General features: G+C 28.4%; 1 protein-coding gene across 1 annotated transcript; it reads right to left on the bottom strand.

Annotated features, from left to right (window-relative positions):
* Positions 1-935: 935 nt before the first annotated feature.
* On the bottom strand, positions 936-14364 carry LOC147065568 (uncharacterized). The gene is made up of 8 exons (XM_085957023.1): positions 14338-14364; positions 12600-12701; positions 10625-10789; positions 9620-9688; positions 9393-9458; positions 7285-7365; positions 5863-5922; positions 936-1037 (listed from the first exon to the last, which is right to left on the bottom strand). The coding sequence occupies exons 3-8, from the start codon at positions 10763-10765 to the stop codon at positions 936-938; spliced, it is 519 nt and encodes a 172-aa protein (XP_085813149.1). The 5' UTR covers positions 10766-10789; positions 12600-12701; positions 14338-14364.
* Between the last annotated feature and the right edge of the window lie 604 nt (positions 14365-14968).

The following is a 14968-nucleotide window of genomic DNA, read 5'->3' on the forward strand; positions in this document are numbered from 1 at the left end:
CTACATGTATTCAATCAATAATGTCTGTCTATAAGACATCCAATACGAGAGCAAAAGAAATGTAATATATTATAATAAAAGTTTTTTTTACATAATTTCATTGGGATTCTTTTATTGCGTTATTCTAATAATAACAATTGATTTTTTTAAATATTTATTTAAACTGCAACTATGGTAGTTTAGTGATTATAGGGTAAGTTTCTTAAGCAATGGGTTCAATCCATGAATATTTTTAATGTGTCCAATCCAGTCAATCCAAGTCAGGACAATAAGTTGAGTGAATTGCAAACAGCATTGGTCGTTTTAAAACCCATTTAGAATGACATCCACTTCATAGAGGCGTATAATCTGCTCTAATAACTAAGAATGAAAATAGTATTTTACATTTATTTCCTAATTAAAATGCAGCTATAAGAAGTACGCAAATATGCCATTAAAATAATATTTTTATATGACCAATTTATTTTCTCTATTGAGTCAAAATCAAATTTTGGAGCACATACAATAAACATGAAATTGATATGATAGGCAACTTATTTATGCAAAATATCTGATATGATATTATATTGTCATGCCACGATATTATGTCATAATGATAATATCTAAGTAAGTTGTATCAAAACAACTTCAGTCAGTGCCACGAAACTATTATATCATTTTGATGCCATTCATATAAATCTCATATCTGCATATACGGTAATAATTGCCAACAGTATTTCAATAACCATATTATTTTACATGACACATAACATATTATATCCTTGAATAAGAGAAACATATCTCTCGTTTAGTTGTCAGCTCACGGATACGTTCTACTTTCATATATTATTATTTAAAACTGATTATAAAAAAAATAATGAATCGCAAAGCTAAGATTTTGTTTATATAAAACATTATATTAGTGTTTTTTGTAACCAGTTGAGTAAGTTGTTGCGTTATCCTGAGCTTCCGCCAAGAAGAGCAGATAATAGAGAAGCGATGAATGACCCTGAGTCTGATCCGCCTGAACTTTCTTCAGAACTGTCTCCGGTACCAGCCTGAAAGGAAAACGGTTACAGCATGAGAGAAATGTACAATTATTAATTACCATCTTCACAATTATACGACATTTCCATTACGTATAATAAAAACACACATATTATGCAACCTGTTTGTTAAATTTACATATTATATAGTTACTTACCGGCACCACAGTATTGATAGGATAAAGGTACAGCGGAAACAAATACGCTTATGAATATTTAAGTAATTTACTACAATATTAAAATATGTAGTTTATATAGATAATATAAAAAAAAAGTTCAAATAAAATTTAACTCGGACGGCTAAAATTATTAAACATGGAAACATGCTTTGCCTACTGATTCTCTTAATGCGGGTTGTCCAAATTCGAAAAAACTAAAATAAAATAAATTGCGGGGCGCGGGTTTACACGTCATTCCCGAAGCGACGTTCGCAGCTGACTGGAGTCTCCAGCGGCCACGCTACTTTTGTGACTTAATTTTCCATTACGCCTGTGCAATTTTTCGTAATGAATCCACCCGGGAGATCAAGACAAAAGCATATATCCATGCTAAAATATTTTTAGACAAACCGATAAGTTAACAGAACCCATTATCAAACGTAGAAAAAACTACATCCCTACTTTAACTGTATTTACCCAATGAGACGTATGGTTTAAGCTAATTCAGGTAAAAGCAAAGGTAAGAAAGAATCTACACTGAAATTTGACTCAAAACCACCATGGCCATACATTATAACTACCAATAATGATGGCGGCTCTCGTGGTGCAGTGGGTAAGGCGCTGGCCTTCCACCCGAGAGTTCTGGGTTCGATTCCCGGTCATGACAAAAGCATTTATGTGTTTTTCTCAAAGCCTGGGTGTTTGTGATTGTCAAAATTACTAACAACCACCTTGTACGAAAAAGCAAGGACATGGTTATTAATAATTCTAAAAAAAAAACTACCCATAATGTTAAAAGTTCATTTTTTGAAGTATTGCACACAGCTGATACAGTGACAGATAAATGTCATTGTACATCCGACAAATAAACAGCGATTTGTATTGGTGCTTAAGAAAATAATAAGGCAGAAATATTGGGTAGGTACATTTATAATTTCGAATGCACAGTGTTTCAATTGTTAGAAGGATATTTTGCAACCTGAAATATCATTTCATTGTAATCGCCGCTGTTTGACATTTTTGATCTCTGGTGATCGGACACTGACAGCCACCGGGGTGATATGGCAATCATAATAATATATTGTACTAGGCTGAAAAGTGACTGGCACGCTGTAAAATGGCATGGACTCTATGCGGCGTGGTAGCGGTGATTTTTTGAATTATACACCAAAATTTTTGAATTGTAGACAAATATCTTTTTCAACCAAAAAGATTGCATGGACACTGTGTGCGGAGTTACATTAAGTTACATGTGTTTTATGAATTCAAAAAAAATTGAATGAATGTACCTAGTCGACATATTGCAGTCGAGACGAGTTTGTATGTGTGACCCGACTAAAGGACATTAGAGGCATAACGTAATATCGAACGTGTTGGTGATCTGATACAGGTATCTCTAGATATGCGATATATCCTAACGTCATTTACCTTCAATAGAAGATAGCACCAAGAGAAATGAATAACTCCTTTTCAATTATATTATCAAACTACTTTTTTAGCTTATTTAGTTCTTTCGTACTCCTACCCTGTCAATTGTATATTTTATACACTATAATATAATATAATAAAGCTTTACTGCATATCTCAGCCAAATTCTATATACATATAAAATACGATTATATTATTGTTTATGTTGATATAAACAAAATATATTTATTTTACAAATGCCATTAAACTTTTACAATAATAGTGATTACATAATTTAGAGCTAATTCTTGTTTTCATGACCGGTTTTTCCCTTATTAAAGTTTTTATTAACATAACCGGTTCAAAGAAAAATTAAAACATGTGGATTTAGTAGTAAATACTTGTACTATTATTAAATATTACATTATTATGCCGAAAAATATTATAAATATATGAATATCCATAAAATATATACATATTCGATAAAACGTGTTTTTTTTATTGAGGATAATCTTATCATAATTGTTTTTACATTACATAAAGCAATTTTTTTTAAATTAAGTATTTTTTTATCAATAATATATTTGAAGGTTAAATAAATTATTGTCTTTTATATATTATACAAATGACCGTGAAAAAGCTTTCTTTTCTCTTATTTGGTACATTGAAATAAGATTATTCCAATATTATAAAAATTTAAATAATAAAACTAATGATGCGTATTGAAGACAAATCAACCTCAACAAGTTCAAGTTTTATGTACCCATTATAAAAATAATTTAATGATTTTTAGCTAAACAATTTCAAAATTAAATACATTGTCAAATTCATATATCTTTTGTATTTCAATAATTTTATTGGTCAATGTCTTTTTTAGTAAATATTTTTCATGAATATCCATTATTATCTATTCGACTATTAACCAGTTAAAACCAATTACCTACCAGCATTCTTTTAAGGCTGTCAAAAAGTATATACAATTTTTTTAATAGATTGTAACTATGGCATAGCAATATTTACAAAAAAACATATTATGCAAAGCTCTTTAGAATAAATGCATGCTTATAAACACTATACATATATATATAATAAATAATTTATTATAGTGGTACCACAGTGAGAGTACGGTGCGCAAGAAACAGCCGGGATAATTTGTATGTATTGTCTATGGTCACTTCCGTCGTATCAGATTGTCTCGCTTGGCCTTCTTCCTCCTCTTTCTTGTTACCCGAACGAACTAACGAACATTACTTACAATGTGGTATATATATAACATTCCTTTAAAATATTTTCAGTCACCATTGCATTCATTGAAAATATATATAAAAAATATACCATCTGTAAAAATAACAGTAAATTTATTGACCATTAGATTTTCTTCGTAGTTTTGTGATTAGTATGAATATAGATCCACAGTATCACACAGGTATCAGACAATACAATAAAAATCGCTCTGATGTTGGGTGATCTCTGACATAGGAAGAAGAAGAAAAACATATGTCTGGGGAATAATTACAGTATAAGGTACAATATTATTAAATCACTTATGTTGATATGCTGGCAAAGTAACGATTCACCCCGAAGAATAACCTGAGTTAATTTTCAAGTATTTTCTCAAATAAATCGAGTGTTTATGAAATATTAAGTTAAATTGTCATCCAAGTTATTCCATCACCCAGGTCCACTGAAAAAATAAGTTAAGTTAGGCGAATAAAAAAATAAAGACATACACATTTTGCATGAATAAAATGACCCATTTTACTATTTTTTCTACTGCGTATTATATGTCTCTCATAACTTATAAATCAAAACCATGCCATTTTTCCAATGTGTAGAATTACCATGCAATTGGTAATAAAAATTAGCATAGCAAGATCTGTATTTAACCATATTACTCGGATATTAACATATATTCCACTTTCTGTGGAAGATATTTTATAAGATTATTTGGTTCCATACGTTTATCCTGGATACAGCGGCAAAAATATTTTGAAAATAGCCGATATACTAGATTATTTGTTAGTTTGGGTTAGTTTAGGTTAGGTTAGGTTATCCTAACAAATAATCCAGTATATCGGCTATTTTCAAAATGTGTTTGCCGCTGTATCCAGGATAACCGACTTGTACCGATTATTTTATCTACAGTACTATGACATATACAGTACTAGGACACAATGGGTTGGGTAAATACCTAACAACAATTCCATATTTTAAAACTTGTAATAAAATAACCTGCTTTCTGTTGAAACTCATATTAAGTATGCTCCGGTTTTGAACCAAAATGATCATTCACAGCTTAGGTATTCATTTCATGGAATTCTTTAAAAAGGATCTGTCTTAGTATTTTACTTCATGGAGTTGTTTGAATCTTCATGAAATTCCTGATGGTATGCTACGGGTGATATGCTAAAAATACATGTATACCTATCATATGGTACACATTATTTAGAATATTGTATTTAATTTAATCTCAACGTGTAGTATATGATATTTTGGAGTGGTACCTATGCAATATTATAAAATACATGAGTATATAGGTAATGTTCATTTTATAAAATATGGAGAATCAAGCAATGTTTAAAATAATGTAAGTTATATAGAACTTTGTAAAAAAGTATAGATAAGTAAAATTTACTATTTAAATACATGGTAATTTATAGAATGTTTAAAGGGGATGCTTTGTATCAACAGTGTCTATGGACTGCACGCCATTGGTATGAACATTAATAATTATATTATTATAGGTATACTTATTCATTTTTTCAAGTCATGTTTTTACCTTATTAAACATGATAATTATTACAATAGGTTTTTGTCTATTTAGTGGAAGCCAGCGGAAAACAATTTTTTAAAATATCCGATATACTGGATTATATTTTGTTAGGTTAGGTTAAGTGATGTTAAGTAAGGTTAAGTTATCATTCTTGAATTCATGAATTTTGCCGAAATCTATTCTAGGCTAAGAAAACTGTCACTGTTCCCGCTTGGCTTCCAGTAAACAGACTTGTACCTTGTAATATTTTTTGATATAAAATAAACTGGACGATTTAAAATGTATTGTGTTACTCATTTTAAAACATAAATAAAGATATTATAATGTAATGAAAAAAAACAGACGTGAATAATCATTGTGAAAATGCTGTTATCTCGATGATTCAGTCAGTGTACCTAAATTAAATTCTGAAGACATCATTCTCGTTTTCATTTTAGTTGAAAATTTATGTCTTCAAGATAGCTACGTGAGTTGAAATAATTATTTTGTTTTTTATTACCGCACTGATTCCTCCCAAGACTGTCGCTACCAAGTTTCCAAAAAATGCACCGTTATTCATCTGAAAAGAAAATAAATATTTAAAAAAAAAAACTCACGAATTATTCCAGTGAAATTTAACGATTACTCCGTGCCATAAAAAGCAATGATATAAAATGATATTGAAGATAAAATATTTAAACAAGTCTAAATAAATAAATTGGTACATATCGCGTAAGTTAAGCCAAAGGCACACAAGTTAAAATCAATTATATATTTGCAGTGTTGAGATAGATTATAGTGTGAATAGGTAGTGACATACTGATTTGAGTTTGTATCACTTACTTATCTGATTATAGCAAATATTACCAAATTTTTATAAATTTAAGATTATTCATGGAGACTAGAATGAAACGTAGTTACTCTAATAATAGTTGTAACATTAAGACGGACTTTGGGTCTCACTTATGTTATAGCTAAATCTCTCTCTATACAACAACTAATTTTCTACAAAATTTCACTTACAAGTTTTTGATTAGCAATACTATTATTATACTTTTTTGCCATTCTTTATTAACGTATTCGCTGCTAACTATATAATGAGATTTTAATTGCCCCCTTTAAAATGCACGTTAATTACATCGATCGGCCGCCTGGCAATTACGCGCATGCGCGTCTTCAGCGTCCAAAGTATTAATAAACCTTCTAATATACCTTAAAAACCATAGACAATTTCAATATACAGTTTACAAATTAATAGAGATGGAAATTAATAACCCAGTTGAATACTTTTTTTTTTATTGATTTTTCATTTTGTTACTTGGTTTGATAATAATTTTCCAAAATTGTCAAAGGGCAAATGTATACCAACTAAATTTTCAGAAGAGCAAATATATTAATTTTTAATATTAAGTTTCACTAGCATAATATAATCGAAAATTAAATGAACAATATATTCTTATCACATTAAGCATGTTACTGTGAGTGTACTATGAATATACAATTTTCTATTTCTGTTTCTTTATGTAAATGTATGTCAAGATATTTTTTATATTAATTAAAACTGAGTTTTACAACATTAAAAATATTATTAATATCGTTAAAAGTATTTTTAAACATTAATAGGTTGACTAACAAGTAAGTATTAATTCAATCGCCCAAATCAACCTGTTACTTTGTTATTCATTATAAGTATCGAAAAGATGCTCTACACATTCGGTGGTATTTTTATAAAAACGTATTTAAAAACCCTCAGTTTTACCATGAATAAATTATTCGTCCTTTTACCAAATCTGGGATAACGTAGTATTACTGATTGAGTTTAAAAGCAGTAAATAGCAATATATATTTATAACAATGACAATTTTAATAACTTATAAATCTAGGAAATATTTTTATTTACAATAATATATAAATATAATAGGGTTCTCCTTTCACTACATACCGCTCCTCCACCAGTAACTCCATCCAAAGCTGTAACTATATAACCACCAATGGTTGTTCCTATATCTTGCATACCATCTCCCTAAAAAAATCAAGGAGGAATTTTAGTTTCCAAAAATACACTCTTTTCACATTGTTTGAAATTAACTTTTGACTTTGACACTGAATATTGTATGTCATTCTGGTTTATGATAGTTTTCTTCACTTTGCAATCTGTTGTAAATCCTGGCTTCTTTATAAAAAAGGATACTTGACACTTTTTACGAATAATGGGTAATAAATAAAATAAACAAGGCGTGAATCTTATAAACTCGGGGCTTGAACCCGATTCAAATGCTATCACTCTAAAACTCATGAATCGCGGCTAGCATTAAATTGGAAAACAAACATAATTACAAACCTGCTGCGGTTCTCGTGGTAGATCTTATATAAGATGAAAGGGCACCTGCCATATTTAAAGATAATTTTGGACATGCACAGTAGATTAATTTAATGAATTTATTTGTATTTAGGTTATTCTAGGAGTATCTAGCAAAAAAATCTTATAACTTAGTTGAGAGTGTGCAAGATTCCTAGTTTATCTACTGTATAATATAATGCATCGGTAGAGCCTAGATGAGAATAAACTCTCACAATATAACACTGATAGACAAGTAATAATAAAATTAGATGACTTATGTAAACCAGGTTGCATTAGCCGATCACCCTAACTGAAGGTAGAACATAGTTTGTTGGCTACATAAGCTTAAGTAGGGATTGCAATATTATACCAAATGAATATATCAATGCCGGTATTCGTCAAAACATATTATAGAAACAAATAAGTACCTATCAATAAATATAATAATTAAAATCCATTTGAAACACTATTTCATAGTAACCTGGGCACACAAAAATCTCTCTGAAGTTCAACGTTTGTTGGATGTACTATCAACGTTGGATCAATAGTTATAGAATAATTATTGTAAATATTCACAACGAATGTTCACTTTTTCGAAATATTTTAATTAATTATTCATCGCGACAATTCTATATGTATATTTTAGTAATTTCGTTTTAATATTATTTAACTTTTGTTGATTTCAGTCAATATATTTGCATTTTGGCAGTACAAAACTAACTTATCCATTAAATTTAATATACAATAAGTAATGAAAAAATAACATAAAATTCACTTTTGAAAAACATATAGGTAGGTATCTACGTGTATGCTTTCTTAACCCATAGCTAACGGGCCGCACAAAGTTGTGTTTTTGCTAATTCAAATGCAAATTAACACGTTAATTACAAAATTAATTAAAAGGGCCCGTAAGCATTGTGTTAATACCGAAAATACCGGTATTTTAGATTTTTGAAACCGGTATTTTGGTATCGATAAATAATTGAATGCCGGATTTTAAATATAGGTATTTTAATCCCTAAGTAATGTAGTAGTCTATTAGGCCAAGCCGACAAAGCTAGTGGCCTAATATTGCTGTCGATACAAATAAACTATTAAGGCCTAAATAATGAATGGGAAGAAGATAACATTCTAAATACATTTCTAACCAAGAAACATAATGTTTGTAATAGTTTCAGCAATAAACAATTAATTTTGAATTTCTAATTAAAATAATAATGTCCAATTAAGATTATTAAATGGGTTGATTATTATCTAAAGACGATATGAAATGGAGAAAAAGTTGATTTTACTGTCGAAAATTAGTAAATTTTTTGATAAATTATTGTGGGACAACATTTCTGACGAATTCGCACAGAAAATAATGGAACCACTTTCAAAATATAAAAACGTGAAAAAAACATTATGAAAGTTTTTCTGCGCATTTTTTATCGACAAATTCATTTATGTGTGAAATAATAAGATATATTAAAAATAGAGATTTTATTAGTTGATTGAAATATAATTAAAACTGAAGAAACGATACATAACATTGTGTTAAATATTTTTTTTACAATTCGTTAGTATTATTTTTTTTTGTGTGATATATATTTTGGCCTATCAATATTTGATGTTTAATATCTTCTGTAAAAATTGTGAAATACTAATTTTAAGTTTTATAACTTACATTTATTAAGTAATAACGAAAAAATAGAAAAAAATCTACTTACTCCCAAAATTCCAGCTAAAAGACCAACAGCAGATCCAATGAGAGTATTCAAATCAAATCCTTCACCCTACGATAGTAAAATAGTATAAAATAAATATATTATAAAGTTTAAAAATACTGTAAAAATGCATAAATTATATTAGGTAATGTCAGCGTATATTCCTAATCCGGTAAGTTTTTTTCGTATATTATGTTATATTATTAAATGAACCATACAACCATACATACCCCACTCAAATTTGCTACAATTGATCCTACAGCCGTCAACAATGTTCCTAGATCAGATTGTCCGCCTTCCTGAAAATGACTTAGTTTATAAAATATTTAATTCAAAAAACAAAATTAAATTTTTGTATCGAAAATAATAACAAACTTATGACAAAGATTCTATGAAAATCAAAGAGAATACATAAATAAATATAAAGGGGGGTCCGGGGAGTTTGTAGTTAATTAATCACGTATATAGAAGAAAACGTGATACTTTGAAAAAGCTTATCGTCAAAGGTCGATGTACACCTTACAGGATCGACCTACCATGAATGACGCTACGGATCTCTCTATCCCATGCAAAAGCAAAAGTATAGTCAAGACGTGTCACGAAACTATACACTTAAATGGCAGTGACAGTTATTGCTCATGCATTGAATAAAATATAGCAAATTGTTTTAGAATACATTTTTTGATGCATATTGAAATAAATGGTATTAATATTCTGTCAAAAATCTTCATTTTTATTACAAACAGGTCATCGAATTACATTCGAAGATAATTAATAAATAACACTAGCATCGTAATTTGAAATTCACGGCCTGAATATAGTCAGTATTGGTGGAAACGCCAGAATACAGATATTACTGGAGAGATATAACTAGGACACTTAATGGTGGTCTTGTCGCGATCCTTGAACGAGACAAATGTTTCATTTTTGAAAATACATAATTTTGAAAAATACTTTCTGAGAGAATATATTATAACCAATAGAAAAAATCTTTTTTTGAAAAAAGTAAGTCACTCCGGCGGGGAATCGAACCCTGCATCTCCCGGGTTTACGCCCCATATCCGTAAATCTACAGACTATAAAAATAATTATAAAAAACTATCTTATTGTAAATTGACTATTATGATGATGTTATTTATGGCAAAGTATATTTTAGAACACTAATGATATCAAACATTATATAAAAAAAATGTTTATGTGATTTAAAATTTTAAAAAATCAATAATTTATATTACCCCACTGAGTGATGCCAAAAATCCAAGAATTCCACCTCCCATTCCATCACCACCTCCCGGTGGTTCATCTTCTTCTGACGATGTAGCCGTATTATCATCGTCGTCTAATTCTTGTTTATCTGCTTTCGTTTCATTCACCATTCTTTTTTGCAATGTTGAAATAATCTAATTACGCATGAACAAATAATATTATATTACATACATTAAATAACAAATATATATATATATATATAATCTAAATATATAACATTCATAAATGCATTTATAACTTTTACTTTTGCTAATATTCAAGCAGCTGTAAATAATAAAGATGAAAGGTCACTGTTGATCAATAAATAATTATTTACTATATGAACGTGTAATAAATACTTTAACTCTCACAGATAATTAATTAACACTTTTTTTATATTTAATAAATATTAATATCAACTTAAATGGTTTATAATAGTACCACAAAATGTTTATTGGTAGCTCTCAACTAAAACCAATGAACGTAATGTAATATCAACTGATGAGTAGCGATGCTTAGTAAGTATTTAATATTTATATAATAAATAATAGACAAGTTTTTTTTAAGGAATACAATTACAATGTGAGAAATTAGTAAAAAATTTAAATACTGTGATATTATTGGAACTGTAATTAATTATAACTAATATCTGTATGAATATACAGTTTAATTATACAAAAATAAAAAATACGAATACCAGTGCAGATACATAAAAATGTGATAAATCTTTGCATGGGAAACCGTATATATAAGACAATGATAACTGTCTAATTATTTTATATTGTTATCATTGCGTGTGTTAAAATTATCGTATTGAACTTTCATCCAAAATAACAGTAGATATTCAGTATTACCAACGAAGTGCCAACAAACTTTCCGTGGTACAACTATATTATAATATACCAATTTTATAATCAAACATCGTTTAGTGTATATTAGACATTTATTATAATAATGTATTATCATTTCTAAGGCCGAGACGCATAGAATTTCGCAAATCCGCTTTTTTCGGGTGATTATTGTTTAGTGTTTAAATTAAAGTGTGCGTGAGCCACTTTCGTACAACGATATTATACAGATGAGAAAGATAACCTTAAAATTTGACAGCTGTCACATTTTAACCAAAAATTAAATTAATAGTTTATTATACCATTCATTTGTTTCCGGTAAAAGAAAATCGTTTTGAATATCGATTATATATGCATACATATATTGGTTATAATGTTATCCATATTGTAAACATGTACTTAATATATAATTAGACGCCACGGATTTCTTGTCGTATCAATAAAAAAATATACATACAGGTCAAGGACTCTATATTGTATACTGTAGTACCAATGTATCGAATTAACTAGGGTACTGATAAAGTAACCATTATAATATTTAAAGTTTAAAAGTGTGTTCCTAATAATTTATTTAATTTATGTGGTGCAGTAGTTATACTGTTAACATTATAATTAAGTAAGTAGAAACATAAAATAATTATTGTTTGATAATCTAAATTTATAAAATGGCAATAATTTTGATTTTGGAACGCGATTATTGCCTCACTAATTATGATTTTCGCAGCAATATCTTTTCTATATTATATGCATGGATTTCGACCTTCTTTTTTTTTGACGTAACGTCAATATTCCACCCATCTCGGCCTAAGTCTAAATAAATTTGCGTTCTTTTTAATTCGATACAACGAAATATTTTTGTTATAATTAAGCATAATCTAAAAAGAAATGCAAGTCTTAATCTTCTCTAAAAAAATTAATTGCAACAAAATATAATTCTCATTCAAGATCTTCATTTTATTTCATAATTAAATACGTAGATAGGTACTGAAAGTAATAAAATATTAAAATGACTTTTTTAATAATGCTTATTTAAAGACAAAACCTTGAAACAGGCTGTCATGACACAACACTTAGAAGGCTAAATAAAAAATATTATTGGTAATAGGAAATAACTTACCGTCACAGGTTTATTATTACAGAGAGTTCTAATAAGCTTATCACCCACGTATAAGATAATAGGATGTTATTCACAGACATTTTAAGAAATCAACACCATTTCCTGCTAAAAGAATAAAATAAGCTTAGATAGAACCTTCAATATATTCTTTGGAACAATATTATTTTAACATAGAGTTATTTACATTTAAAAAAAATAATTAAAATAAAATTCTAATTGACACTTAATAGAACACAATTTAACGTCCCGGGTTTCACCTTCTATCATATTCAGGCTATATTAATTGTATGTATAGTTAGAGCTTAAAAATGTCAGAAGGCAAAACCCGTGTCGGTCAAACCGATTTTTAATATAAAACTCTTGTCAAATATAATTTAAAGTTAATTTTCATCAAGTACATACCTAAATATTATGTATTATTTTTTCAATAATTATATTTTTTTTTGCTGAATAAAAAATACATATGTATATGTAATGAACCATTGTCAAAAATACTGTAATGGTGTTAATATTCAATTTTATTACTGGGAAGACAATATATTATTAAGTTAAAATAAAATAAACCTATACTGTCTTATATTATTTTCATCTACATAATTGAATAGCGATTACGGTTGGTTACATTTACTTAGAAGGACATTCTTAAATGATTTGGCTTGCCAGCTATGGAAATCCTGGAAAGCTGCTAAATACCTTCTGCAGAGTATGCAGCGGGGATGTGTGATTCTGGCCTGGGAAAGAAGACTGACAAACAACAGAGATTCTTGAAGGCGTCTTGTGGTGTCTATATGCAACTTCTAAGGGGCGGACATGGTCGAAAAAAACGATGTTAATTGACCATTATCATCAATTGACAATGTATTTCTGCTTTCTAAGTTTTATTTTAATGAGTGTTATTCAATTATGTCAATTAATTATTATATTATACAGTTTTTTGTTTAATTAATTCTGAAAGGGTATCTTAAAAGGTTATTATATTTTTTGATTGTATTGAAAAATAATGATGAACAGAAAATTCTAAATTTTTTATTGACACATCTTGCGAACCTATTCTATACACAAGCTGGCTATCGGCGGATATATTCGGTAGTTTATCATACTTATGTATTGAGGTATAATAATTATTGTTACAATAAGTGAACTGTCTAAACTGTCAAAAAGTGCTATGTTTTAACAGCCCCTCTCTTGGCGGTGTTAACTTTTATTGTTAGATATACTGTTTAGACGGTTAACTAATTGTAACAATTACAACACCTCTAAATATGATAAACAACCGTCGATAGCCGTCGAGAGCCGCCTTGTGTATAAAATAGACACTTTTGGTATTCAAATAATGATTCACATTGCTTTATATAAAAATAATTATATATAGTATTTGTTTATAAATACCCTTATCGAATCCAAACGGAAACAATAAAAATATAAAAGAATGTAATAGGTACGTACATGTTTAACATAAAATATAAAATTTCCTCAGTGCATAACTTTGCCAAATAGAATGTTTGAATTCTTAAAAATTGTGTAAACACATAGTGCAATCTTTACATAAAATTTCAAATACCTACCACATAAATAAACTGAAAACAATGTGCATGCTCGTGCAAAGTCATTTAAAATGGAAAAAATCATTGCAAATTACGAAGGAATCACAGACGAGTGGTTATCATAAATTGAGGGCGGGTATTACATATGTTGTGTAAACCAACAGTTATTTACTGAGGCTACATTTGATCAGTACCTGTTCCGCTTCCCTGCGTATCCTGGCACTCCGCATCTCATCGATCTTCAACAATAATTTCATAAAAGTACAAACAATCGAATAAAATAAAATACCATCATATACAATCAACACAATAAATATGGGTAAAAATTAATATTCGTCTACGTCAACTTTTGTTTACGATAGATCAGTGTTTTTCAAACTTTACTTAAAAATATTTTACAGTGACAATGATAATTTTATTCGTCGTCAAAGTAAGCAACGTCGGTAACATCTGTCTCTGAAAGGGTATAAGGATATTGTAAGTTTAAGAAACACTGATAGATAATACTATTAAAGCAAGCAATCAATTATTTAATGACAATGTATATTTTTATAACGATCACTGTAATAAAAACAGCTAAATGTATGCAAACATTACAATGGGTAATAAATATTATATCCCAAATTCAATGTTATATTATTAACCATATTATATAATATATAAATAATAATAAAACTTTATATGTTGAGGGTTTTATATACAAATATGGTATGTACAGTTTTTTATGGTTTGAGAAAATCATATTTGATAGTTGATATCGATCGAAGTCAAAATGGTCATTATAAAATATTTTAATAATACAATATATTTACAATAATATTATTA

The sequence above is a fragment of the Rhyacophila brunnea genome, unplaced genomic scaffold (genome assembly GCF_057557595.1).
Source record: "Rhyacophila brunnea isolate RB1 unplaced genomic scaffold, BYU_Rbru_1.0 scaffold_6, whole genome shotgun sequence".
In the NCBI taxonomy this organism is placed as follows: Eukaryota; Metazoa; Arthropoda; class Insecta; order Trichoptera; family Rhyacophilidae; genus Rhyacophila; species Rhyacophila brunnea.

What these genes read in the sequence shown, in the direction of transcription:
- LOC147065568 (XM_085957023.1), bottom strand. Translation starts at nt 10,765, where the DNA reads ATGGTGAATGAAACGAAAGCAGATAAACAAGAATTAGACGACGATGAT. An exon ending in TTTTGGCATCACTCAGTGGG is followed by an intron (nt 9,689 to 10,624) that starts GTAATATAAATT and finishes AGTCATTTTCAG; the next exon opens with GAAGGCGGACAATCTGATCT. An exon ending in TTGTAGCAAATTTGAGTGGG is followed by an intron (nt 9,459 to 9,619) that starts GTATGTATGGTT and finishes TTACTATCGTAG; the next exon opens with GGTGAAGGATTTGATTTGAA.